Genomic DNA, 26,650 nt, shown 5'->3' with positions numbered 1-26,650 from the left:
TCAATCCAAATGATGTACTCGGGCGGAAGAAGTGTCGCGTGAAATGGTTAATATTTCAGACAGTGGGATAGAAATGGCTGTTCAGAAGAGTTCACTTTCTCTCTTTCTAACTAAGAGTGATAAAATTTTAGAAAATTGTAAATATTGCATATCGCGGAGTCTGAAAACGAAAACAAACTATAAATATGAAAACAGTTGGGTACGGCAACGTATTCAGGTTATTGTGAAAAGTTTACGACTTCACCCTAACAATCACTCATTTCACGAAGAAACATATCTCTTTCACCCTTATGTTCAACAAATAATTTCTTCATTCCATTTCAAACCACTGCCAGGCGGATAGGTAATGAGAATAAAGATATTACTTTCAGACATCGTACGATTTAAAACCAAATTCGCAGATCTCAGTTCTGTTAGGCTAAAAGTGCAACAAATGCAATGCAGACAGAAGGGAGAACTTATAATATACTGAGATCTGGAGAATACACGGGTCATGGAATCCTATTCCAGATCTCCACAACCTTAAAAAAAAAAGTTGGATCTGACTGTGAAAAATAAAATTTGTCAAAGTTTGCTTTTATAACAATAAAAATAAGCACCCTTGAGATTTGAATAACGCAGCAAGATTCAAAATCGCTGACAATTAAGTGACAGCGACAACGCCGCTAAATTGGTGGGGTGTGGGATGCATGGGGTCATTTACTCACGCATTACTCATACAAAAGTAACAGGTCACTTAGAGTTCTCCATGTTTACAATATTCGAGTAGATCGTAGGTAAACATTGATTTATTTCTATCATCATACTTCAATACCTAATTTAGGTTACTGACTCTGCATATGTTCGTAAGAGAAACAACAACACTGGCCGACGTTTTACCAATGTTATTTTTACACTGTCAAAAAAAGCGGTGACGAAATTTGTAGATCTACTGATGATTAACTAGGAAAATGCACGACGTACACAATACCCCTCCCCAAGTTCTAGAAAAATACCACAAACAGAGCCTGTTTGGTGCAGTGTATTATTACCGTTAGAAGGTATTTTTACCTCTGTCCAAGGTGGTAAGAATTCGCATCCTTCCTTTATCTCCCCGCCAGCCCCCGCCCACAAATGACAAAATTGCAAATAAAAATAGTTCATTGTGAAAACTTCACCTAAACTTTTATTTACAACTGTACGGATGTTTTAAAAATAGCTTGTTAGTCTACGCACTACGAAGAAACACTTTTTTCAAGGCTTGAACACCCTCTTTCACGGCGTTTTCAAAAGAACTCGGCCATGAGATCTTAAAAAGCGCAAATAAAACGCACGATTTCCGACCGAAGATAGTCATTTAGGGCAAAAGACGCTTTAGACACGCCCTCAATCCTTGGAATTTGGCCAGCGTGTTTTGCACACTAGGGTCACGTGAAAGACAGGACTGCAGTTCCACCAGATACGTGGCACATGCGTCGTACAGTGCGATTGTTATTCCTGGTCTGAAAACAAAAGTCAGGAAATAGCTCTTTAGTGATAACTCAAATGTTGCGAAGGGCCTGGGGAACACAAACAACACAATAAACGTTACATTCAAGTTGAAGTTGATAAAAAACATGCACTTACCTCTCATATGGTGGGGAAATAGATGGTGTGTTTACAAATTTCATTAACAAGTGATATATAACTTCAAGGATGTGAATAGGCTTGTCTAGTGTTCGCCAACACTGATCCTTAAAAACACAGACAAATATCACTTAAAGTAAACAATAATTTACCTTCTGTTCAATTTTTTCACTCCATCCTGTGCACACCCTCCCCTCCCATTCCTTATACAAGTGTTCCAAATAATCGACCTTCAATGTTTTATGAACGCGGGACGGGGAAAAAAGTATGAGCCACAGGAAGCCCGATGGGCCACATTCTGGGTTCATAACGTATACTAGATTGTACATACAGTTGCTAATATTAATCCGAAGATCCTATGAGAACTCATCCCTAAGCTAATGTGGTTGTGATATATTGAATTACCTTGGCTTTGAACAGTTTGTCATAGATGGCATGTAACACGGGGAATGGAATACCAATCTCTAACATGGTCATAAACACCCAGGTTGGGTCCCAGACCAACTCGGCGCTCTTCTTTTCCAGCATAAGAATTATGGCCCCTGAAAGAGTACACAACAAAATAGGTAAGTAAAAAATTTAAAGCGTGATTTATGTGACAGTCACGCACTGGCCGTGACACGTGACATAATGACTTACCCAATGGAAAGTACCGCTCAGAGTGGACATAAACCTTTCCTAGGAAAGATATCTTTTTGCTGACGATTGCCATACGATCACTGGGAGGATTCTGATGTGAATCGCGGAGCTCTGTTAAAGAAGACAAACGTAGGGTGAGCTCTTAGTAATTCTTGGGAAAATTCACCTACTTCTCAATAATTAATTATTTAGGTTACAGGTACCTGGCTATTTCCAAACAAGACATGGCGATACCTTCGAGAGCCTTAAACTTAAAAAATAAAAAAATTACTGACCAGCTTCTATGATGTCCCTCCATAGTGTCTCAATCAGGGTTGGGTCGTAATGTCCGGCACAATGAACTATGGCGAGTTTACACTCGGACAGATCAAACTCATCAGCAAAATCTCCGTACAGCTAGAGGACGATTATAATCAAGTTAGTCCATACTATAAAGCAAAATTTCAATTCCGAGAAAACACCGGAAAAATCGCACAAGTAGAACTTCAGACTAACAGCGAAAAAGTAATAGACATATGTCAATTATAATAGGCTTAGATATATACCACTTAAAACAAAATTGTTCTTTGATAAGGGGAAGACCTCGACGTGGGAGACTATCAAGGGTGAAGAAATGAAAATCGGAGAACACGGAAGATCGAACGAGGGGATTGTAGAACTTGAAATTACGATAAATGATCTATACAGAAGGAAAGAGAGGAAGAATCGGTAAAGCGAGTTATTTGAACGAGAGTGGACTGAAAAGAGATGAAAAACAGCGCGCTTACCAATCATATGACAAAAACAACAATTGCTCACTTGCTGGAAAATGTGTCAATATCTTAACGGAAAACTACATGCTAGTTGGGAGTTTATTTACTAAAGAGAATAACAAGACTCTTACTGTGGTGACATCCAAGAGCTGAGAATTCAATCCAATCAAAGCTTGATCTATGCGCCTAGATGGATTAGCAGAGTTGATCCTCACAAGAGCTTGATAAACTTGCATCTGGATACGCGCAACTTCCAGCTTCTCTTCTAACTCGTGTAAGAATTCCCCGTCAGTACTCCCAGAGGTCCTCAGATTACAGCTCTTCGCGCTCATAATGGCACGAGCCAGATATTCCAATCTTAATTCTAGAGTTACATCAGGACTGAAATATAAACAATAACACTGATGACTTTTGGACAATTAAAAGAGGGGAGTGAGCGTGACTGACTGCGTGAAGTATGTCACCGTATTCCACCAACCAAACGAAATTATTGCGACTTCTGAGAAACTGATGATAAAAGTTGCTACAAAGCGCCCTGAGACCTAAAACCTTGATTACAAGGATACGAAAGTGTTGCTATTTATAAATTCTGACCATGCTCACCCAGAGCAATGCTGATCTAACAATTTTGTCCCACACGAGTTTGTCTTTTGCAATAACCAACGTTGAACGGGGAAATGAGGATAGGGGTGAGCAAAATCTGTTTTGTTGATATCAGCTGACGTTACTTGATTACCTTTGTTTTTCAGAGAGTTTAGAGAGGACTCTTGCAGCAGCAGAGTAATTTTTTGTCTTTTCATAATGTTTCCACAACAAGTCTAACATCTTTAATTCATTTGGCTGATCCTGTGACGATGATCTCTTCAGAAACACCTCCAGGTGCGGAGATTTGATCTTCATTTGAAGAAAAAAGGAATAAGTATTAAAAAAAAATTAAAAAACACAAAAAACAAAAACAAAAAAAAACAAAACAAAAACATCATGGCAGAGAAAAATATCAACTGAGGGCCAACAGAAATACTACTGGGCTGTTTTCCTTCACGGCTATGTGATTGGTTTATAAACTCCCGCCACATATTGGACCAATTAGATACAAAACGAAACTAATTGCGACTTGGCGCCCGACTTTTCCCGAAAAACAAGTGGATAATGGTTAAGGAGAAAGTAAAATGCAAGGACTCTAAGAATAATAACAAGGCACACAGACATAGTACTAACCTCCAGCAGCCTGTCAGTCAGTCCATTGTTAATCAACCATTGATACAAATCTACATGCCATAATTCATCCCCGTAAGACAGTGAAAACGATAAAACATCCTCCATCTAGGAAAAAGATAAAGTCTGGAAATTAAACGCTACATTAAAACCTGAAAGAAATCAGATCTTATTCTCTTAAGAACTTACAAGCTTTTCAGCATCATGCGGTGTCAGAGCATTGGGGTCTGGGGCGGGAGGAGGCCCTGGCCGTGTGGGTCGACCGGGAGATTGAGAAGGAGCTGTTTTCGCGATAAGAAGACGCTGGAGACAGTCCAGAACGCACTTGTAGCATTGTTGCCTGGAAAAAGAAGACAATATGTGTCTAATATAATAGTGAAAAACAAAGGGAATATTTACGAACAACACTGACGTTTTTGTCTGCACTATGGTTTTTACCAATGACGACCTACGGTCCTGAGGGGAGAAGAAAAGGAAGAGTGAAAACTGGGTTCTAGCCTAGGAGGAGACCCTCATGTAAGCGCTTCACTACACGCGTCTTTATCTTTAATCTTTAATAAGTATAGTCCTAAGAAGGCAAAAAAAAAAAACTATACTAGGAGTTTCAAAATAATATAAAAAATAACAATAATAATTTCAAAAACAATGGCACTAAGTAATGAACAACAATCGGTTAAAACTCTTGATATAAATATGATCTATGAATTACAAATAAATAAATAAATAAAAAAACAACAATAAAACATATTGAATAAATAAATATAGCTATAACATAACGAACTATTCCTAAACTAAAAGATTTAAACAATTGATAGATGCGCGAAGATTTGCGACGATTAGCAAGATATTTGTCGGGGGTCTGGCACTAACTATCAGTGTTAAAACATTGTGAGTCCTCTCGCCGGCTCTCGTTGCTCAAAGCCTCGTGGTCGGCCTCGTACTCAGTTCCCACGGGCAAGAAACGCTCGTGAGGAGACGCTAATAATAAGTACTTGCACAGGCTACCTGTGTTCCCACCAAGTCATCAGATTCGCACCAAAACCGATAAGATGGCTTCTTGTAAAACACTGAAACATAGCAGAGAGAGATTAAAGATAAAATACCTGGCAATAAACGCTTCCTTTCCTTGCACATCACCGTGTGGCTCTCCATTCCTGTAGAAGTGTAAAGCCAGTCCTTGAGGATCTCGTTTGAGTGCAGCATACAAAGATAACTCCACGACTCCATCATAGAATCTCACTTTAAAAACAGAAAAAACTAAATTAATAAAATACAGGGCCATTTATTTACATCTCATTGAATGACAATGCATCCTTTTGTTTTCTGCCTCGTTCTTCAGTGCATGCCGACAAGATGGACCTCAATGGCCCTATATTCTGTAATTACTATCACTGAACGAGTTTCAAGATGATCTCACCTGATTCAAATAAAGAACAAATCAATTCCAGGTTTATTTGATGGGTCACTTGTCGATAACACTACCCAAAAAAAAAAAAAAAAAAAAAAAAAAAAACAGTAACAAAGGAAAAAAAACTTAGAAGAGTGTTCCAAAGATTTCCTGTTCCATTCTATTTTAAACCTCTGCTGTCGCTTGAAGCCTTTGATTCCTTACAGTGACTACATCTAATTTCTCCTTACAATGTAAACCCCAGAGTCACAGATTAAGATTACGAGACTAAAGGAAATGATCACCAACTAAAAAAGCTCTTGATTGTTAAACAAATTCTCCTTGTCAGCACCTTAGGAAATGTATAGAGAACAGTGTGGAGAATATGCATACTGATGTTAGGGTTTGAAAAAGTTAAGGTTACAGTTGAGGTGGGAGCTATATCGTATCTACAAGAACATGAATACAAGAGGCCCGATTTTATCATTACTGTATGGTGACCAGAAACAAGAAATCTGGCATTTGTTTTAAACCAAGTAAAAAGTAAAATCTAGACATGGTTAATCTTGAGACAAAGCATGTGGGTGCCTATCTAGTTTTTCAGGAAAAAGTTTAAATTCAAACTTCAATTTTTTGCCAATCTAAATGAAATGGTATAAAACCAAGTGTGGTAACCACGAATAAAAGATATGCTACTACTTACTTGGAGAGCATCTTTTAGAATACTTTCTTGTTCGGCTTTGTCTCTACTTCTTTTAGCCAGCATTAAAAGTTCACCAGCCTAAAGGGAATTAAACAAAGGGCAATACTTTCACACAGATCAATCTAAATCTCTCATCAATAGGCAGAGCTTTCATCGACCCTTGAATCCACCACGACTACTAGCATCTATCACCCCTGAATCACACACCAAGGTCATTAGAAAACAGGAAATGATCAACAACTAAAGAAGCTCTTGATTGTTAAACAAATTCTCCTTATCAGCACCTTAAGAAATTTATGGAGAACAGTATGGAGAATATGCATACTGTTGTTATGGGTTAAAGGGTTAAGAAATGTGGTGGCAGAAGAACAGTGTAAAGTACAAAGAGAATATTCTCCACCTCTGAATAAAAAGGTAACTCAAGGCATGGAAATTAAGCTAGAGAATTCTGGGCAGTAGCAAGATAATTTTGCACCGTCCACTGTCTAATGACCACTCTGCAAAGGTGTGGTTGCAAAAAAAAATTTAAATCTTCTGAATGGGGTTCAAAACATGTGATGTATTCAGAGAAGCTTTACAGTCTGTTTTTATCCTGATAAAGTTGTACCTTTGTAGTCACTGCATCATCATTGCTGAATAAATTTGGACAGACTTCCCTCAACTTTTCACTGATAATATCTGTAGAGGCACTGTCATCCAGGAAACAGTTGATCAATGATGCAATGAGGGCACTGCAGATCTACAGGAAAAACAGGTAACATTAGTTTCCTACCGAATTATTAACAGAAAAGCACATTTTGTAACCAAGTAGTGATGGAATGAGAATCTGCTCATGGTTTTTCTGAAAGTTTGACAGCAATGACAAATCCCAAATCCAGTTGCCAACCATGCCCCTGATTGGAATCATATCCATGATTAACGTATCCATGCATTCCTCCTCTATCCACAGTGCAAAGGGGGACAAGGGCATAGGAAAGAGCACTGCCAAGGGACAAGGGAGGGAGGTCAAAAAGTTCTATTCATCCTCATGTTTTTCCAGGTATAATAGTAATTATAAAGACTGAGAAAACTTCCCAATATGCTCCTAAATTCCAATAACATGCTTGTGTATGATTCCCCCTCCCCAGTCAGAACTATTCAAAGCATCCTTGCCATCCATAGCCAAAGACCAAGAAAGTGACAGATAAACAAAGTTAAGTCTATACAAATTTTACTCAATTTGGTTGAACAAACACAATTGCCATGGATACCTCCTGCTCCTTGGTTGCCAGGTCTCTAAACTTGACATGCTTTAAACGATCCCTTATTGCCTGAAATTAAAAGACAACAATCACAAAACAAACCAGACTTGCTTGAATTACCGAGCTTAGAAATTACTTCCTAGTACCACATTTTTCAGTTAGCACGTGTGTTATAATTGGTTAATCTATAAGGATGTATATCACAGAGTGGCCTGCTAAATTTGAAAAATTTGCTTGAATTTAAATCTTCCCCCTCCATTTAAACCCATAGATGTAAGAAGTTAACTACTGGTAGTTGATCAGTTCAGAAACAAAAAATGATCAAACACAAAATGTCTTACAGTATCAAGGCGAAGTGTGACATCTTCCATGTTGTGTTCATTAAGAACTTGCCACAGACTGAGAATCTCCACCGACCGGTCCACAAGTGACTTAAAATTCATCATAAAGTTTTTCTCTGCATTAATTGTTTCTGCTGAACCTGTAACATGTTGCAAACTTAAGTTACATTTTCATTCCAGTTATAGTAGTGGAGTAAAAACCAAAGTAATCAAAATGATCTGTAACAAAATAGGAAAATTACAATAGAAGGCTTCATGAACACAATAAAAAAAGCTTCATGCAAGAAAATAAAACCTCAGTGATCAAAACTGCAACTACTGATCTTAGTTTAACTCCTCATTGGTGGAAATGCATGCAGACAAAACTTATCTGGAAAACTCATGCAAAACAGCATAGAACAAAACCAAAGAAGTCTCAGTTAACTTTGGACACTTAACCCTTTAACTCACAAGATCTGATTGTAAATTCTCCCCTCTAGCTGCTGCACATTTCCTTGTAAATTAGTTATGAGAATTTGGTGCTAGATCACAATAACAACTTCTACCTGATAAGTTTGAGCATTCTCATTACCAGTTTGCTGGATGATGTACGGAAGTTAGTGGGAGAAGTCACATGTTAAAAACTTTTAAGAGTTAATGGGTAAACTGAAAATTATTCTTAGGAAAAAAATACAAATTGGAAAGATTTGCATTTTGTGTTTTAGTTTCATTTTAGATGTATATTCCTTTTTTCCTTGTTTGACCATTTATGGCAAAGGATATAAAACAAAGCTAAATTGGTAACTACTAACCCTGATGAGTTTGTTGAAGAAATGGCTGCATACCACCCATTGTTACTCTAGGAAAACTGGAAGAGAAAAAATAAATTACTTACCTTAAGAAAATTTGTTCAATGTGACTTACTTGACAAATTCACGGCACACACATAACAAGAACTATGTGAATACAAAGGAAGGAACAAGAAGGATTATTCTCACCCCCCTTCCATGTTTGGAAGCAAGAACCTGATATTCTGTTCCATCCATGTTTGAAGCTGCCGTACTTTTTCCAAAATCCATCCAAGTTGGACAACATTAAGCACACTCCGTAAAACTGGGACTGGCTGCAAAATCAAACTTTGCCATTAGTAAATATATGCAAAGTTATTAACCTCACTTGTTCTTTTATTTGTCTTTGTGCTGAGAAAACTGTATTTACTAGACTAAGTATTTTGAAATATCAAACCATTGTTGCCAAACAAACAAATTGATCAAAACTTATCAGATTTTGTTGAAAAGTCAAATAGTTTAAGGGTGGAATTGAAATTAACTAAAAGAATTGCATGGCAGCCTGTCGGGAGAACTACTAATAAGATCGGGGAAGTGAGAGAGTTAAACAGTGAACTTTAGTCTGGTTGAGACCCCTTATTTTAAATTATATTTACAGCTTCTTCAATATTTTTTTGGTTATTGGAACTTAAGAAAAAAGAACTACATTCAAAACTATTCTCACCTGTTGTGGCTCTGAAGGAGGAGGAACCAAGAAATCTTCAAACATTAATCTTGCATCCCAAATAGTTCTAAAAGAAGGGAAAATGGAGTACCAAACCTCAGATTGTCAACAATAAGAGAAGACAGTTAAAAACAATTTTCTGGTTTGTATTTTGAAAGAGTAACACCACGAAAACTACAGTTATTTAATTTCTTTTTAGGACCATACCATAAAACAGGCAAAACATTGTAAGAAGATATTTTACAAATGATAACTGAGCTATGACTGACAGAAAGCTAAAGGTCTTGTACAAATTAAGCAATTGTTACAGATAAGTGGTATCAAAAACATCAACCAGTCAAGGAAGACATCTGAGAAATAAAACCCAGTTCAAATTAAATATAAACAAATAACTTACTCAAGGATTCGTGCAAAGTACATGCACAGTCCATCATGTTTGCTGGATCTTATCACCTCAGGTCTGACCACTGCCTGCCCCACACCATTAGGGTGAGGTGTTGATGTCACAACCCCTGGACTGCTGAATCCTTGTCTGACTCCTGGGGAAGCTATGTAGCTACCACCCAGGGTGCTACTAGGCTCTGCGGGATGTCCAGATGTACCAGCTGGGGTGGGGTGGTGTGACACTGACTCTCCATATTTGAAGAAAGCTCTTGTGGCCCATTCAGCAATCTGAATAGAACAAAATATTTTTCTTTAATTTTTTTTCTTATACAAAAAAAAAATACAAGGTTCATAAAAGATAAAAAGTGACAAAAGGCAATCTGCAAATTCTCAAAGTAAATTACAATGCCATTGGTTGCTGGTATATCATGATAGCTATACACATAACTTAAAACCCTTAACACAGTCCTAAACCTATAGATGTGTGAAATAAAATAATACAGACATTGAACACAACATTAAAGTTGTGACAAATTAGCAATTTTATTTAAACTACGACCAAGTATAATTTGGCAAACTGTGAAATAAGACTTACTTGTTGTTGGGAGGTCTGTGTCGAGCAAGCTAACACAAGACATGTGGCACAAGCCTGGTCTTCCTGTGAAAATTACAAAATGATCTATCAGTCTATTTGACAGAGTTGTTTTAAGAAAAGAGCATGTTAGCCTTCCAATCCTTATAGTCATTATTCATTTGTGTAGACTAACCTTATAAAGCTTGAAAAACGCATGTACAGAGTCAGAGTCAAAACCCTGACTCTGTATCAATAACTGTCGCAGCTGTTCCACTGGACGATATGTTGTAAAAAGGTAACTTCCCTGTCAAATCAAAGTCAAAATCTAATTTTAATCAGATGAGCAGAAATGACCTCAAACTTTGACCCATGTCTGGATGTGTGTAATAAAAACTTAAACATCAACAGCTTACAAGCCAAGTAATCTGATAAACCAGTTACTTCAAGTGTGGATTAACACTGGGATGTTTTATAGAACCTCTCAGAGCATTAATTCTGCTGTTTTCTCCTGATGACAATGCACGACATGAAATGATTCCAAGAGGGGAAGATGTACTTAGTGACAAATAACCAAATAAAAACGTATGTTTGGAAAACAGACAAAAAGAGAGAGACAGTATATTTTTATGGAAAATATCAATGGACAAAGAAATCGGCAAACCATGCTCTAACCTGAGAACTTAAAGCAACATATGATCTCTGAGGAGATCCATGCTGCTTGACAACAGCAGGTGGCTCCATCCACTGGTCTCTGACAATTGGACAAAGACTGTGCATGTTATTTCCAAATGCAGGAACTTCACTTAAAGACCATGTTCGTCCATCCATAGGAACTGTCACCTAGATAAATATAATTAATCGAAGTAACTTAACTAATAACCCTTAACACCCTAACATCAGTATGTACATATATCTTATTAACCAAGCGCGAGGGCCGTACTGGGAGAATATCGACCCGAGGTCTCGATAGTACAGACTGAGCATAGCGAGGTCCATACAAAAAAGACCGATGGCCGATATTCTTCCACTACGGTCCCGAGCAAGCTTGGTTAATAAGAGATTTATTATATGACTGAAGTTCAAAGGGACATAAGTGCAGTATCATTCGGGACCATTTGGGACAGTGCCCGGTCCAATACTGAGAGAATATTGACCAGCAATAGAGCATTTTGATTGGTTGATTTTAGTTATTGGCCCTCTGACTGCCCGAGTCGTGTAATAAACTTGTTTATTCTCCACACTGTTCTCTATACATTTCCTAGGGTGCTGACAAGGAGAATTTGTTTACCACTCAAGAACTTCTTTTGATTAGTTAGTAAACAACTCCTTTATTCTTATGACCTTAATGCTTGATTCAGGGGCAATATTGTGAGGAATATTAGATCCTCTTACGGAAAAAAGAGTTCACTGATAGAATCAGTAATAGCAGTCAAAATACTTTGAGTTCAGTTTGGAATAAAATAATGAGCCCATGTAAATTTTAACTGGACATTCATCTAAAACTACAACATGAATTTGCGTTCTTTTACCTCATACTGATCAAGTCTGTCACATGCGATTCTCCTTGTAAATAAATATTTTGATTAATTACTGAATTATACTTGTGTATGATAATATTAATAATAATTGTGCCTGATAAAGGCCCCATATGGTTTGTCAGGGCTAGATAGGATTTATTACCTGATTGTCAGCACTAAATAAGATTTATTACCTGCATTTCCTTTAAAGGTGTCTGAAAGGGAAATGGATCAGGACTGATTCCCCAAAGAATATCCATATCTTCAGTTTGAGAAGCAGCCATGAGTGAGATTCCTAAGTAAAAAATATTCACAAAACAAAAGATAACCACAAAGTGAATAAAAAAATTGGAAATCTGGTTACAAATTGATCTTATTTTTAAGTTTTGGACACAGTTAATTTCAAAAGTATGATAAATCAAGTGCTAGCCTTTGCCAAACTGACTAAGATGGAAAATTCTGAAGAATTGTTGTTGACCATAATTATGAGTTATTCATCAAAGCCTTATGCAGTTTGGGAGGGGAGATTTAATGAATCACTAAAACAACTGATACATCAGCTTTAGAATAAACTGCTTTAACCCTTTAACACCTGGGAATGATTGGCATCTAATTTCTCTATACATTATTAGTACTGCATCTAACATTATGGTAATGAGAATAAAGTACATGATCACAAACTACACACAATCATTTCTGTGAAACAAAATGCTTACAAAATGCTTACAAAATGCTTAAAAAACAGTATGGAGAATATGCATTCTGATGTTAGGGTGTAAAGGGCTAATGGTTAACCCCTCTTTATCACCCTTAATAATTACATACATACATACATAGGTTACTTGACCACTCCCCATAGGGGCTTTTCAGGGCCAACACCCACCCATCCCACCCAGGGGAGGACATCCACCACACAGTAATCTCGTGCGTGGGAAATTAATAATTCTAACAAAGAGATGAACATAAAGCATCCATAATTAAAAATGCACCTCAAACCAAGCTAACTATTCGTGTTAAAATTTGTAATATCTAAAAAATCAATTCTGGAAGCAAAGTCTTAGATCTAGAGCTCTGAATGTTATTTACAAGTTTCAAAGTAGTACATGTACCCTGTCGGTAAAAAGCTGCATGCACTTTTGAAGGTTTCTGTGAAGTTGCAGATGGTGCAAAACCTGGTGGAAGTCTTATGTGAACAAGTTGCAGTTTAGTTGGTCTCTCTAGTGGTACTCTGACATTTGTTGTGGAAAAGTAAAGTCGCACACCTAATAAAGAGAAACATAAACTCAAATGATACCCTTATCAACTAGGTATACATACATACATACATACATACATACATACATACATACATACATACATACATACATACATACATACATACATACATACATACATACATACATACATACATACATACATACATACATACATACATACATACGTTAGTTGACCACTCCCCATGGGGGCTTTTCAGGGCCAATTCCCACCCATCCCACCCCACCCCAGGGGAGGACATCCACAATACGGTAATCTCGTGAGTGGGAAATTAATGTCTCCTAACCCTAACCCTGCGGGAGACGGGGCCTACAGTTTATTCGTCCTTATCCGAGAAGACTAGAATATCTATCCATTTCTTGATTATAGAAAGGTAGCAAATTCTCCTCACTTATTTTAAGACCAGGAGTATCGGTCCGCCTGGGGCTTGAGCCCTCTACCTCCCACACAACACAAACTGGCACTCTGACCAATTGAGCTAACTGGGAGGTATGTAATTTGATTGTCCAGGTGGGGGAGGTTCTGAAGATTGTTGGCAGTGAAAGTAACTAAAAACTGTAAACCAACATATTTGGAAGGCACAATGCACTCCTTTGATCAATCTGTGTAAGTGTCATATTATATTTTTGAAGAACAACTATAAAACACAAGAGAGTTATAGACACAGCTTAACTTGCCCCTTTCACTCATTAAAATCAAAAATCTAATTCTCCTCACTGTCTGTCATATTTCTTACAAATTTATCTCTGAAAATTTGGTGTTCAATCAAACTTTGTTTCAAAACATTTCTTCTACTCACTTTCCTACTTGACAGTTTGTGGATAATGTAAGAAAAATCCATTTTTGATCACTTCTGAGAGTGAAAATATTAACAAGACTATAATGCTTACCTGCATGAGTGATTGCAACCAAATGAACACTTTTTGATTCGTGCCTCGCAATAGGTGCAATGTGCACAATGGGTTTAAATTGATTGCGATCAATAGTTCTGAAAACAAACAAGATTTGATCAATGAAAACAAGCCTGTCCTTACTCTATAATCTACCTCTTAATCAACTTTAATTTAACAACCAATCTTGTCAAAGGTTTTATCATTTTTGTAAACTGATAAAAGAGAGAAACAAAGGAAATTAATATGTGGGACTTTCCAGTAATGAGATATCAACTTTAACCCTTTAACTCCCAAGATCAGATTGTTAATTCTCTCCTCTAACTTCTGCACATTTCTTTGTATATGACTTACAAGAATTTGGTGTTAGATCAAGATAACAGCTTCTACCTGATAAGTTTGAGTATCATTATTAACTTTTTGGTAGATAACATGAATATTTTGAATATTGAAACTATTCTGACTTATTCCAAGAATATCAGGTATACCTTGTGACATCATCTCTTAGCAAATATTATTTTGTCAAATATTTTCATCGACCATTATTCCATATAATTTTTTCCCACAATCATCTTAGAAAGTTGTTAAAAATAGGCTGTTCTACCTTGCAGCAGACTCTGCTTTGTGTGTGATTTTGTCCTGAGTTAATGATGCAACATAGCTCATACTTTTACCATCAGCACCAAGATCGAACACCTGACAAGAGGGAGTTGCAAGATTTATTGGTAACTACAGCAACTGGACATTACAGTGTATAATGATGGAGGGCTTTGTCATGATATGTCATAATCATACAAAAAAAGAATGTTTAGTGAGGCTTGAAAAGGTTACAGAGAGACAAACCAATAAGCAGCAGACAGACAGACAATCAGAAAAACAGAGAGACAGAGAGGCAGATGGACAGACAGACAGAAAGACAGAGAGACAGAGAGAAGAACAGTCAAACAGATATAGTCAGACAAAAAACAGACAGACAGAAAAACAGTCTGACACATTAAAAAACCAATCAAGTGGATGAAGAGGCAGGCAAACAGACTGAATAGTGTATGGTTATAGTGAATGGTTTATTTGATACCTTAATAGCAGCATAGGCTGAATTGCTAAGGTCTACAGTGTTACTAAGGTTGAGATCGGATGTCAGCATTATCAGGTGCCTCTGACAGCCTCTTTAGTCCATGTAATGACCTCACCTTTCCCCCCACCCATCCCACCCCAGGGGAGGACATCCATCCCACCCCAGGGGAGGACATCCATCACACAGTAATCTCGTGTATGGGAGATTAACGTCTCCTACCCCTAACCCTGCAGGAGACAGGACCTCCATTAAATATTTATCCTTATCCAAGAAGACTAGAATATCTATTCATTTCTTGATATTATAGAAAGGTAGCAAATTCTCCTCAGTCATTTGAAGATCATGAGTATTAGTCCGGCCGGGGCTAGAACCCTTGATCTCCCGCACAACACAATCCAGTGCTCTAACCAATTGAGCTAACCAGGAGGCGGTTAGGAAAAGAGGAAGAGTTACAAAATAAATTTGATTGACTGAATGTATGACTTCATCACTTCTTACACAACTCTTTCATTTGATAGGCTTAGTGCATTACAACATACCTGAATAGCTCCTTTTTCTGATCGTGCATAGAGAATGTTTCTTGTATTGTCAACTGCTAATTGTGCGACGGCATCTAAAACAGAGCAATTACAGAAACTTGTAGTGTGCAATCTGAGTACCAAAGTACTAATGGTTTGTTATCCTCACCTTCACCACTGAAAGTAGAACTTAAAAAAGATGGAACAAGGAAGGATAAAGTTCTTGAGGAATGATTTATTTTCCTGCAATTTCTCCATGGCAACCAACTATCAGCAGCCTACAAATGTAAAGAAACAATTTACCTAAGACTAATCCTGTAAAAATAAATATGGGGTGTACAATTTATGCCATAAACAACAAAACTCCCAACACTGATCTAAGTATTTACTTTCAAAAAGCAACAAGAAAAATCAATCCACTGTAGGGCTTGATATTCTACAGCTTTACTGTTCAACCTTAATCTCCCAGATCTTTAATCTTTCAAATCTTTAATCTTATTTTATTTATATAGCGCCCGGTCCATAGGAAGATGTTCCCAAGCACTAAGATGTGATCAGCACTCAGTTTCTCCTTGTACTCCCATTATGTCATCTTGCAAACAGGTAATGAGAACGAAGAAACTTATCTTCTTAAGGGTGTTCTTTATATGAGATCAAATTCTCCCATGTAAGTTAAAAAGAAATGCAAGACAGTCATAAAGGAGATATCTCTTATTAACCAAGAGCGGGGGCCATACTGGGAGAATATCAGCCCGAGGTCTTGACTGTATGGACCAAGCGCAGCGAGGTCTGTACAAAAAAGACCGAGGGCCGATATTCTTCCAGCACGGTCCTGAGCAAGCTTGGTTAATAAGAGATTTATTATATGACTGAAGTTCAAAGGGACACAAGTGCAGTATCATTCGGGACAGTGCCCGGTCCAATACTGAGAGAACATTGACCGGCAATAGAGCATTTTGATTGGTTGATTTTAGTTATTGGCCCTCTGACTGCCCGAGTCGTGTAATAAAATCACTTATTGAATCTTGTTTGAGGATTAAAGTGTCAACTAACCTGATAAGCTATCTCATAAACACAGCCATCTTTTCCACCCAGAAATATTCTTCCTGACTGAGTTCCAGTGATGCAGATCATATAAATATTATCAGAAGGAATAGAAAACACTGGATTGGGATGAAGATGCATCTCAGAAAACTCATCATGACTTAAACTTCCTGAAAAAGGTTGAAAGAACAGAGCATTTTAAATAGCTCATGTAATCTTAGGAAATACGTGCTTGTTTTAATCCATGAAATGGTAACAAAACTCAAAGTTTAGATCACAACATGGCAAAATCAAATGCTTGTTACGAAATGGACATACCTAACTTCTTTGACGTAAATGTCACAGCCAGTAGAACAATATCAATTGGAGTTGTAAGACATAAGATGTATTTCACTTCATCTTTAAAAATCTCTGCAACAATATTTCGAATAAAATTACACAATGGAAAAAAATGGACATACCTAACCTCTTTGACGTAAATGTCACAGCCAGTAGAACAATATCAATTGGAGTTGTAAGACATAAGATGTATTTCACTTCATCTTTAAAAATCTCTGTAACAATATTTCTAATATTATTACACAATGGAAAAAAAATAACAATTTCAGAGGAGAGAAAAACCAGTTGGCAAGCTTATTGTGATAACCGAAGTATGGATGCCTGAGGTATACAGGGCTCCTAATTCTTTGACCCCTTAGTGTGATTAGCATCTACTTTCTCCCTACAATATCACACCCTGAATCACACATTAAGGTCAGGGCTCAGTTCTTCAAAGGCTGATTAGCACTAACCCAAGGTTAAATTCTAATCAGGGTTTCTTTAATCCTTTGTTCTAAAGTCTTTTTTGGGACAATATTCCTTGCACTTTTTAGAGCATCCAATCACCAAGTTGTAGAAAAAAAGAATTCCACTGAATTTCCTTTTAAAGCTTTCAGATCTAAAAATCAGATTTTACAGTAACCCTGGGTTATCTTAACCCAGCTTTGAACAACCCAGCCCAAAAGAAGAAATGAGATGATCACCAGCTAGAGAAGCTCTTGATTGTCAAACAAATTCTATTCCACCACCGCACTGAGGGCTCACGTGAGATAGCACTGTGCCTGTGCGAACTCAGTGTGTTGCTGCCTTTGAAAGTGAACTAAAGCCAGCACAAGATTCAATTTTAAAGATTGTTGCTGTTGTTGCCTGAAAGTTCAACTAATGTTGAGCCTAAGGGCAAGAAAGACAACTTAAAAAGGAGAAACAGTACTTCTCAAAATGAGCATATCGAAGGGAATGTCGAAACTGTTCATGGCGCCGTTGGTGCCAAAACTGAACTACAAGAGTTGGCCGCTTTGTTAAAACAGGGATTTGCCCAGATGTCTCAGGATTTATCTAAGACTATTGCAGAGTCTTTCAAACTGCTCCAGTCAGAATTTGAGAAGGAAGACATGGACAGCGTAGAACAGGAAGAAATTCCTCAGACCGAGAATAACCATGAGGTCAACAGGGAGCCTGCTGCGAAAAAGAAGAAAGATACCAAAACTATAGGCTTCAAGGAAGCTGTGACAAAGCTGACTGATTCAGCTGGGCCTCAGCAAACACCTTCTAATGAAGGAAAATTTGAAGTGCTTAATAGCTTAAAGCGAGAGCTAAAGAAAGAGGACACAGGTCCAAAAAAAAAAAAAAAAAGTCTTTTAATAGGATTACCCAATTACTGGTGAACCAGTAGTTTCCATTGTGGTCCTTGCAAACAAATGAAACAAATCATCTAAATCGAACATAACATCATTAAGAACATCATTAAGAACCCCAACCGGCCGGAGGCAAACCAGTTGGCTATTTACAAGCATGGCCAAGGATCTGAACTCGGGGCTACTGTGAAACAAATCCAGTGGTGGGGGTGGGACTCGAACCCGGGAGTGGTGGATTACGAGTCTGACACTCTAACCACTCGGCCACACTGCCTCCTTGGTCCAAGTATTAATGCAGAGCTGGCCAATGTAGTTAATGCCATGGTCAAAGGGGGCCTGCCCGAAGAGAAACTCCACGAAAAATTGAATAAGTATCACAGACCAGAAAACTGTGAATCACTGACAAAAGTCTGAGTAAATCAACCAATATGGGATCATATAACTCCAGCAGTTTGATCCCAAGATGTGAGACTGCAAAAGGTGCAGACATTGCTCTTCAAAGGAATGTGTGCATTGACTACTATGATCAACACACTTCTACATCATATGCCATTGCTTCCAAAGGGAAACGACCTTTTACAACAGTCAACCAATGCGCTAGCCTTGTTTGCTAATGCAAATAGTGGACGAAACCAAAGACGAAGAGAATTGATTAAACCTAATCTACATGACGAATATAAACACCTTTGCTCTTCCTCGCTGGCAATCACCGACCAATTATTTGGTGATGATTTCCCTAAACAGGTGAAAGAGTTGACTGAGGTCAACCGCGTGGGGGAGAAAGTGTCTACGCACAGTGGCAGATCAACAGCCAAGCCTGATTGTCACAGGCACAACTTTTATGCTCGTGGCTGTAGACGCCCAGGGCACCAGTATTACAGGAAGCCTTTTTAAGGCTCATGGAAAAACGAACACAAATATCCTCAGACCTTCAAGAAAGTGACTCAGATTCCTAAAAACGTTGATATTGAGGTAAGAAATATGTCAGAGCAATCTGTTGACATTGTAGGTGGCCGCCTGAAACAATTTGCCTCTCAGTGGCAATGCATAACCGCAGATCTTTTCATTCTTAATAGTGTGAAACATTATAAAATTGATTTTGAGAATGGAGAGCCACAACAGTGTATGCCACCAAAAGAAATTAACTTTTCACAACTAGAGCAGGAGGTCATTGCCATGGAAACTGACAAACTGTTGATGAAAGGTGTTATTTCAGAAACATCACATTGTCCTGGTGAATACATCTCTACCATATTTGTATGCCCCAAGAAAGATGAGGGCCATAGATTAATTCTTAATTTGAAGAATTTGAATAAGCATGTGGAGTATCAGCATTTTAAGATGGATACACTCCAATCAGCAATCAGACTTACGACTCCCAACTGTTATATGGCCTCAGTAGATTTGCGTGATGCATACTATTCAGTACCCATTCACACTGAAGATAAAAAATATCTGAGGTTTTGCTGAAGAGGTAGATTGTTTCAGTTCACCTGCCTCCCAAATGGGCTCCCTTGTGCACCCAGACTCTTCACAAAAATTCTTAAGGCAGTGTATGCTATGTTGTGCCAGAAGGGTCACTTGAATGTTGGCTATATTGATGACTCTTATTTACAGGGGGAGAACATAGAAGACTGCCAAGCCAATGTTAGTGATACTTGTGATTTATTCTCAAAATTGGGTTTTATTTTACACCCACTAAAGTCAGTCCTAAAGCCAGTGCAAGTGCTTACATTTCTGGGATTTGTTAATATGACTGTGTCCCTAACACAGGAAAAAATCCAGCATATTCACGAAAATTGTAAGAAAATGATGGAACTCACTGAGCTACCAATTCAGGAACTGGCAAGCTTTATAGGACTGCTACTGAGTATCAAGTTTCCCTGGGGTCTTACATGGATCACTGTTTTATAGACACCTTGAGATGGACAAAACTACTGCCTTAAGACAGAATAAAGGCAATTACAAAGCTCATATGAAATTATCACATGAAAGTGTTTCAGAGATTAAGTGGTGGTATGATTATAACATACCAACTGATAACTACCCCATATTATTAACTACCTCAAAGGTTGATCTAATCATTTATACTGATGCGTCAACTAAAGGATGGGGGGCAGTCAAAGATGGTGAAAAAACAGGGGGTAGGTGGTCAGATGAAGAGGCAAAATACCACATCAATTGCTTCGAGCTGATGGCTGCATTTTTGGACTTCAGGCATGTTGCAAAAACGAGCAAGGCATCCATGTCCAGATCTACTCGGATAACTCTACAACTGTGAACTATATTAATGCTATGGGGGGGTACACATTCCAGAGAATGTAATACTATTGCAAAAGGCATTTGGCTGTGGTGGCATAGAAAAACAAATATGGTTAACAGCTGCCCATATTCCAGGGATAAAAAATGTTGAGGCTGACTGAGAATCATGTGTCTTCTCTGACAACAAGGAATGGATGATAAGACCTGACATATTCCAGAAGATTACAGAAATCTGGGGGGGACCCTCCATATATCTCTTTGCATCCAGATTAAATCATCAGGTCTCATGTTATGTATCCTAGAAACCTGATCCAGGGGCAGCATTTATTGATGCTTTCTCTATCACATGAGGTAAACAGTTTTTCTATGGTTTTCCCCCTTTCAGTTCAATTGCCAGGTGTCTACAGAAGATACAGATGGACTCTGCCGAAGGCTTCATGATAGTCCCAATATGGCCAACCCAAAGTTGGTACCCCAAACTTCACATGTTGGTGGTTGTTCCAAGAGTACTACCATCACAGAGGACTACCTTACAAATGTCGGGGATGAAACAAGAAGTTCACCCCTTAATCAGGAAAATGACTCTGCTTGTTTGCAGATTGTCCGGCAGTCTTATGAGACACAGGGATTTTCTCAGTGTCTCAAAACCTGTCCATCAGTTAACATTTGGGGCACGAGAGAGTGTAAAAAGGTTCTTAAAAGGAGTTTATGAAGCATGACCCTCAAACCCAAGATATACTGTAACATGGGATGTGAACAAGGTCATGAACTATCTTAAGTCAATCTCTACTACAGAGTGCTCTCTTAAAGATCTGATATCAAAACTGGTCACCCTGATGTCACTAGTGTCAGCTCAACGGGGGCCAACGATTCACTACTTGTCTCTGGAGAACATAGTTGTTTCTGAAAATTCTGTGACTTTAATCATTTGTAAACCTTTAAAGCTATCTAAGCTAGGATCTAAACCCACAGTTGTTGAGTTTGTAGCATATATGGGTAACCCCAACATTTGTGTTGTTACTTCTTTGAAGGCTTATCTTGACTACACCTCTGCCTTATGTGGAGGTGCACACCAATTGTTTGTTAGTTATTCCAAGCCATTTAAACCTGTTTCTCAGGACACCATCTGTAGATGGGTCAAAACAGTTACAGAAAAATCTGAGATTGATGTAAACTTTTTTAAGACACACAGCACTAGGGCTGCTGCAACCTCTAAGGCATTTTTGAAATATTTCCCATTAGAGCATATCCTATCAGTTGCAGGGTGGAGCTCATCTGACATATTTGCCAAGTTTTATAAGAAGCCTGTTGTCAATGCAGATAGTTTTTCTACCATTTTATTACAAGATTAAAGTTACCAAACTGCTTTGGCTATGAATCATGTTTTTTGGTGTTCACTATTTTATTCATGTGTGCAGTGTGCTTTGAAGTCTTACGTGAGCCCTCAGTGCGGTGACGGAATAGAATTTAAAAATTAAGCGAGACTTACCTGTAAGTTGAAGTTTGATCGTAATTCTATCCATCACCAAGCACTGAGGGATTACGTGCCCTCCCATATCAGGCTCTCCCACTAGTTTGACAGGGATTTTCTTCACTGCACACATGATATGTGCTTTAAAAAACTGAGTTCACGCAGGCACAATACTATCTCACGTATCCCTCAGTGCTTGGTGACGGATAGAATTACAATCAAACTTCAACTTACAGGTAAGTCTCGTTTAATTTTTAAATTCTTCTTTATAGCACCTTCCGAAATGTATTGAGAACAGTATGGAGAATATGTACATTGATGTAAGAGTGTTATGGGTTAATGTGGCCAGACAGACCTGCAGTAAAATATGCACATCTGTAATCTTTGCTGTAATGATTAAACAAACCTGGCTTAGCTTTCACTAATCCTGCACACAAAATAGTTTCATCCAACCCATCAAAATAAGCAGAGTCACTCCTATAAAGAAACAAAAGAACATATTTACATATGATTCATTTTGTTCAAGTGAAGTTTCACTCAACAACAAAAGATGCCACCTCAATCATTTGGCTAAATGGTCTACTGCTAAAAGGTTAAGTGTGCACTAGAACATTTAAATCAAAGAAGAGTTAAGACAAACTTTTTGTTTGTTTACTATGTTTTAGAACTATTGGTGAGTGATCAGCCAAACATTACATTTTTTTCCTCTCCTTTTTAATTATAAATTCTAAATGTAGTATATTATCGCACTATATCAATAAGTCTAGTATTCATTCTATATATTTATGTTAAGAACTATTCTCTTAATACCCTAATTTATTATTACCTCACACTTATATCTTGGACCTCTATTTACTTAAATGGGACAGTGACCAACACGAAAGCTACAGCTACTTTGGTCACTGTGCACACATATACAAACCTGCATGTTATCTACTTCTCATTATCTTCTTCACCTAGTTATTAATTTGAATTTGAATAGTGCAAAATAAACTTGGAAACATGCAAATATGGCAGACAACTTGGTCAGCCTTGGTCAAGTTAAACCAAAGGCTAGTCACATTTTGTAGCAAAAAAAAAAAAAAAAAACATCACAAACCTGTCGTAGTTCAAATGTTTCCTATGGTTCAAAATTTTTAAAATTATGGTAGTGCAGTTTTCACTTCTTTTTGTCCAAGATTATAGTAAATGACTTGACACATGGGTTGGAAATAATTTTAAAATTGGAAAAATTTCCAGCACCACAAATTTCAAAAGACACTTACCCATCCTCATAATTCCAAACATAAATATTACTGTCAATGGTGAGCCATGCTCTTCTAATCTCAGGAAAGAGACCCATCATACAATTACATTGCATGTCTACAAAGTTTAAGTCAAGGATTTTGCACTGAAGTCTCCTGCATTCTTCCAGAGTATAACTGTGATACACTATGGCATAGTGGTTAGTTATATTGCACTTTTATTCCTTTAACTCCCAGAGGTGATTAACAAGTAATTTCTCCCTGGAATATCCATAGACTGTTCACAAAACAGGTAATGAAAATCAGGTACAAGTTGTTATCTTAGTCTAGCACCACATTCTTGTTACTAGTTTACAAGGAAATGTCTTGCAGCTACAAAAGAAATCTTAGGAGTTAAAGGGTTATCAAAAGGTCTTGGTTCAAAGCCTTAGCTAGATCACTGTAATATATTGTTGAGTAAGACACTGTTCTCTGATAGTGACTCTCCCCAAACAGGGTCAGATTGTTCAAAACACAATTAACCTAACCCTTGGTAAGTGAAAACATTTTAATTCACTCATATTGATAAATTAATAGAAAAACAAACAAGTTCTGTCACATCATTTATTAGACTTAAAAAGACTAGACTCATGGAAACATTCATAAGTATCTCTTGCACATTAAAATACAACAACAAAAAACAAAACAATAGCAATAGGATACAATTAAACTGTTCCATCAGCTCTGATGGGAGGGGAACTCTTTTAAGAAGACTGACCAGCTCCAAACCAGCCAAGCCAACAGATGGTGATGATAATGATGGATAATCAAAGTCATTGATTCCACTGAAAGTTGTCTGAACTACACAAACAGTAAAAATAATTTTTAAATATTCAGTAATTGTTTAGACCATTCAACTTCTGGAATTGACTACCATTTGTTTTCTTCCTACAACTTCTGTGTATTACCCAGCAAGGTTTGGAAAGGTTTGGTAATTATTTAGAACTTGGTCATAACAGCACAGTGGGCAAATTCACGAGACAGTCCCAAGTGTAGGTTCTCTTCCAAGGGGATACTTCCTAGTAATAGGCTATTAGTATAATTTTGGAGCTGAGCAAAGAGTTTCTAGCAATCTGATTGGTCGAGCAGTTCCTTATATGATGCTATATAAACCGCTCCACGCGGTATATATAAAATGTTAAAATAAAATGTTAATAAATATTACTAAAATATTATGATTTTAGAAATTTCTCTGTTGTTTAGCTCTGAAATTATACTAAAACAATTATTCACCTCAGGTTCAGTGAATATCGTTGAATAATCCCCAAGACTTCGTCTCGGGGATTATTCAACGATATTCACCTCGCCTTCAGCAAATAATTGTTAAATAGAGAAGTGTTGCTGGATGGGGTGGCATTTTCACAACTGAATAGACTATGATGGAGTTCCATTTTCCATAGGGTTATTAGATTGGGTTCCCACTCTACATTTTTGGAATTTTGAGGGGAAAAAATTCTGAAAAGAAGAGATTCAAAAATAGGAAGATTTGGGTTCAAATATGTCAAATCATTTTGAGATGACCTACTAAAAAGGCTTAATAAGCTAAATGCATAGACAGAAAGTGACTAAGTTGGGATCGCAGAACCCAGAACTGACTAAGATGGAGTCTATAATTAGTCACAGAAACAATATCATGGGGTAGGGGTTCTGAGAGGCTAAAACACAACCAAAAAAAATGACCCATTTCTTGCCCCCTCTCCACACCCCCCCCCCCCACCCTTCAGGAGGTTCTACTGCACAGGTTGACTACCAATAATAATTCGGAGAGTTTCACACTCAACTTGACAATCCCAAGAGTTCAGCAAGTTAACTTGCTTTCAGTGGCTTAGATGGATTGTCCATCTGCAGTATAGGGGCAGCCAACCTTTTACAGCAATTAACCCTTTGAATGCCAAGGACGTATATATACGTCCTAAAATAGGACCCTCAGATACCGAGGACGTATATATACGTCCTCTGACAAGCATTTTGTTTCTTTTCTCGGTCGTTCAAGGTTTTTATCCGTGGTTGTTTCAAAGGACCTGGGAACAATTTGAGAATCCGCTGACCACAGAATTTTGCACTGTGGCACAACATAACACCCAGAAGGCTTTGTTTATTTTCGCGGCAAATCCTTGCCAAATCCAACATGGCGGCCAGCACACGTCGAATGACAGCTGAGGAAGTTTTGGTAGAAGTTTTCGCTGATAGAGACTCTGATATGAGCGACGAAAGTGATGGAGATGTTTCAGAGTACAATGAAAGTATTTCGAGCTCGGAGGATGAAGATGAAAGCGGGGAAGAAGTCGAAGAGATCGACGAACTCGAAAGCGAGAATGAAAATAACGAAGATAGTGAAAGTGAGGAGGACAATGTCGCAGCTAAAAAGAGTTATACAATGCCAAAGGGCTCAAATTGTTGAGTAAAATTATTTTATGAAAAATCCAATATGGCCGCTGGTTGCGAGGCATGCACCTGGGTTGGCATTCAAAGGGTTAATGGCAAGAGTTCCATATAACCCCATACATTAATTATGCGTAGAGTGTTGCAAAGAAACCTTTATATTTAGTCTTTATGAAATGAATGCATAATTAATGTATGGGGTTATCTGGAACTCTTTCCCAATTAACTTTTCAATGTTGTTAATGTTCTTAATTAAGTTAGATCAAAGTACAAATTAACTGTACCAATTAACTTAGACACAATCGAAGTTCCGTGTGCAGTACAGATTTCATATTACAGGAGTAATCTAAGAAAAATGACCAGAAGAACCCACTTGAGGAAAAACTTACTTTGCTGGGAAGCACTGATCTGCTCCGAAAGCTCAGGAAATTGTCGATCTGCAGCTAGTTGCCTATCAACTTCTTTTGCAGCATTTTCCAGCGCTTCCGGAGTCACCATAGAACCAAGAGAGCTATTTCCCACAGCTATAGACATCCTTGAGGCAGAATTGTTATTCGGGTTCAAACCTAACTCCAGATAGCTGTCATTTCAAGGACTTACACATGGCGGCACAATTTCGAAGTAAGCGCTCCACGAGACTGCGCACACTCCGGAGTACTTCCACGCGAAGTTTGGGCACTAGTACCGAGTCTGTCACGAATTTCAGGCTTGTCCGACTACTTCGCAACAAACAGCAGGGCAAAAATGCTTCAGTTCGGGAAAATATATTCAAAACTCTTATTACTTCCTTTTCTGGAAGTTTATAATGCAAGATTTCTTATTTTAACTGTTTCGAAAGTGTTCCTGTAGCCTAAGGTCATGATCTTGTACGTGTTCAAGTAACAGAAGCGGAAAAGGCCGAATACCCTCCGATTGTATTCCGATCAAG

The 26,650-nt window shown here is 37.9% G+C and overlaps 1 protein-coding gene and 1 pseudogene across 1 annotated transcript; one reads left to right on the top strand and one right to left on the bottom strand.

Annotated features, from left to right (window-relative positions):
* Positions 1–770: 770 nt before the first annotated feature.
* LOC111323868 (nuclear pore complex protein Nup155) lies at positions 771–26,603 on the bottom strand. The gene is made up of 34 exons (XM_088737312.1): positions 26,112–26,603; positions 24,004–24,141; positions 23,323–23,419; positions 22,464–22,534; positions 16,970–17,062; positions 16,661–16,821; positions 15,777–15,885; positions 15,629–15,702; positions 14,619–14,710; positions 14,015–14,112; positions 12,959–13,111; positions 12,044–12,144; positions 11,005–11,172; positions 10,526–10,636; positions 10,354–10,416; positions 9,772–10,046; positions 9,375–9,441; positions 8,861–8,985; positions 8,675–8,730; positions 7,884–8,023; positions 7,552–7,611; positions 6,909–7,040; positions 6,302–6,379; positions 5,629–5,689; positions 5,315–5,450; positions 4,401–4,551; positions 4,215–4,319; positions 3,733–3,890; positions 3,128–3,377; positions 2,520–2,640; positions 2,245–2,355; positions 2,011–2,147; positions 1,606–1,712; positions 771–1,481 (listed from the first exon to the last, which is right to left on the bottom strand). The coding sequence occupies exons 1-34, from the start codon at positions 26,254–26,256 to the stop codon at positions 1,337–1,339; spliced, it is 4,089 nt and encodes a 1,362-aa protein (XP_088593438.1). The 5' UTR covers positions 26,257–26,603; the 3' UTR covers positions 771–1,336.
* Positions 17,103–19,332, top strand: LOC148719588 (uncharacterized; annotated as a pseudogene).
* Positions 26,604–26,650: the final 47 nt, after the last annotated feature.

Source organism: Stylophora pistillata, chromosome 11 (genome assembly GCF_964205215.1).
Source record: "Stylophora pistillata chromosome 11, jaStyPist1.2, whole genome shotgun sequence".
NCBI lineage: Eukaryota > Metazoa > Cnidaria > Anthozoa > Scleractinia > Pocilloporidae > Stylophora > Stylophora pistillata.
This window is presented reverse-complemented; position numbering and strand designations above follow the sequence as displayed.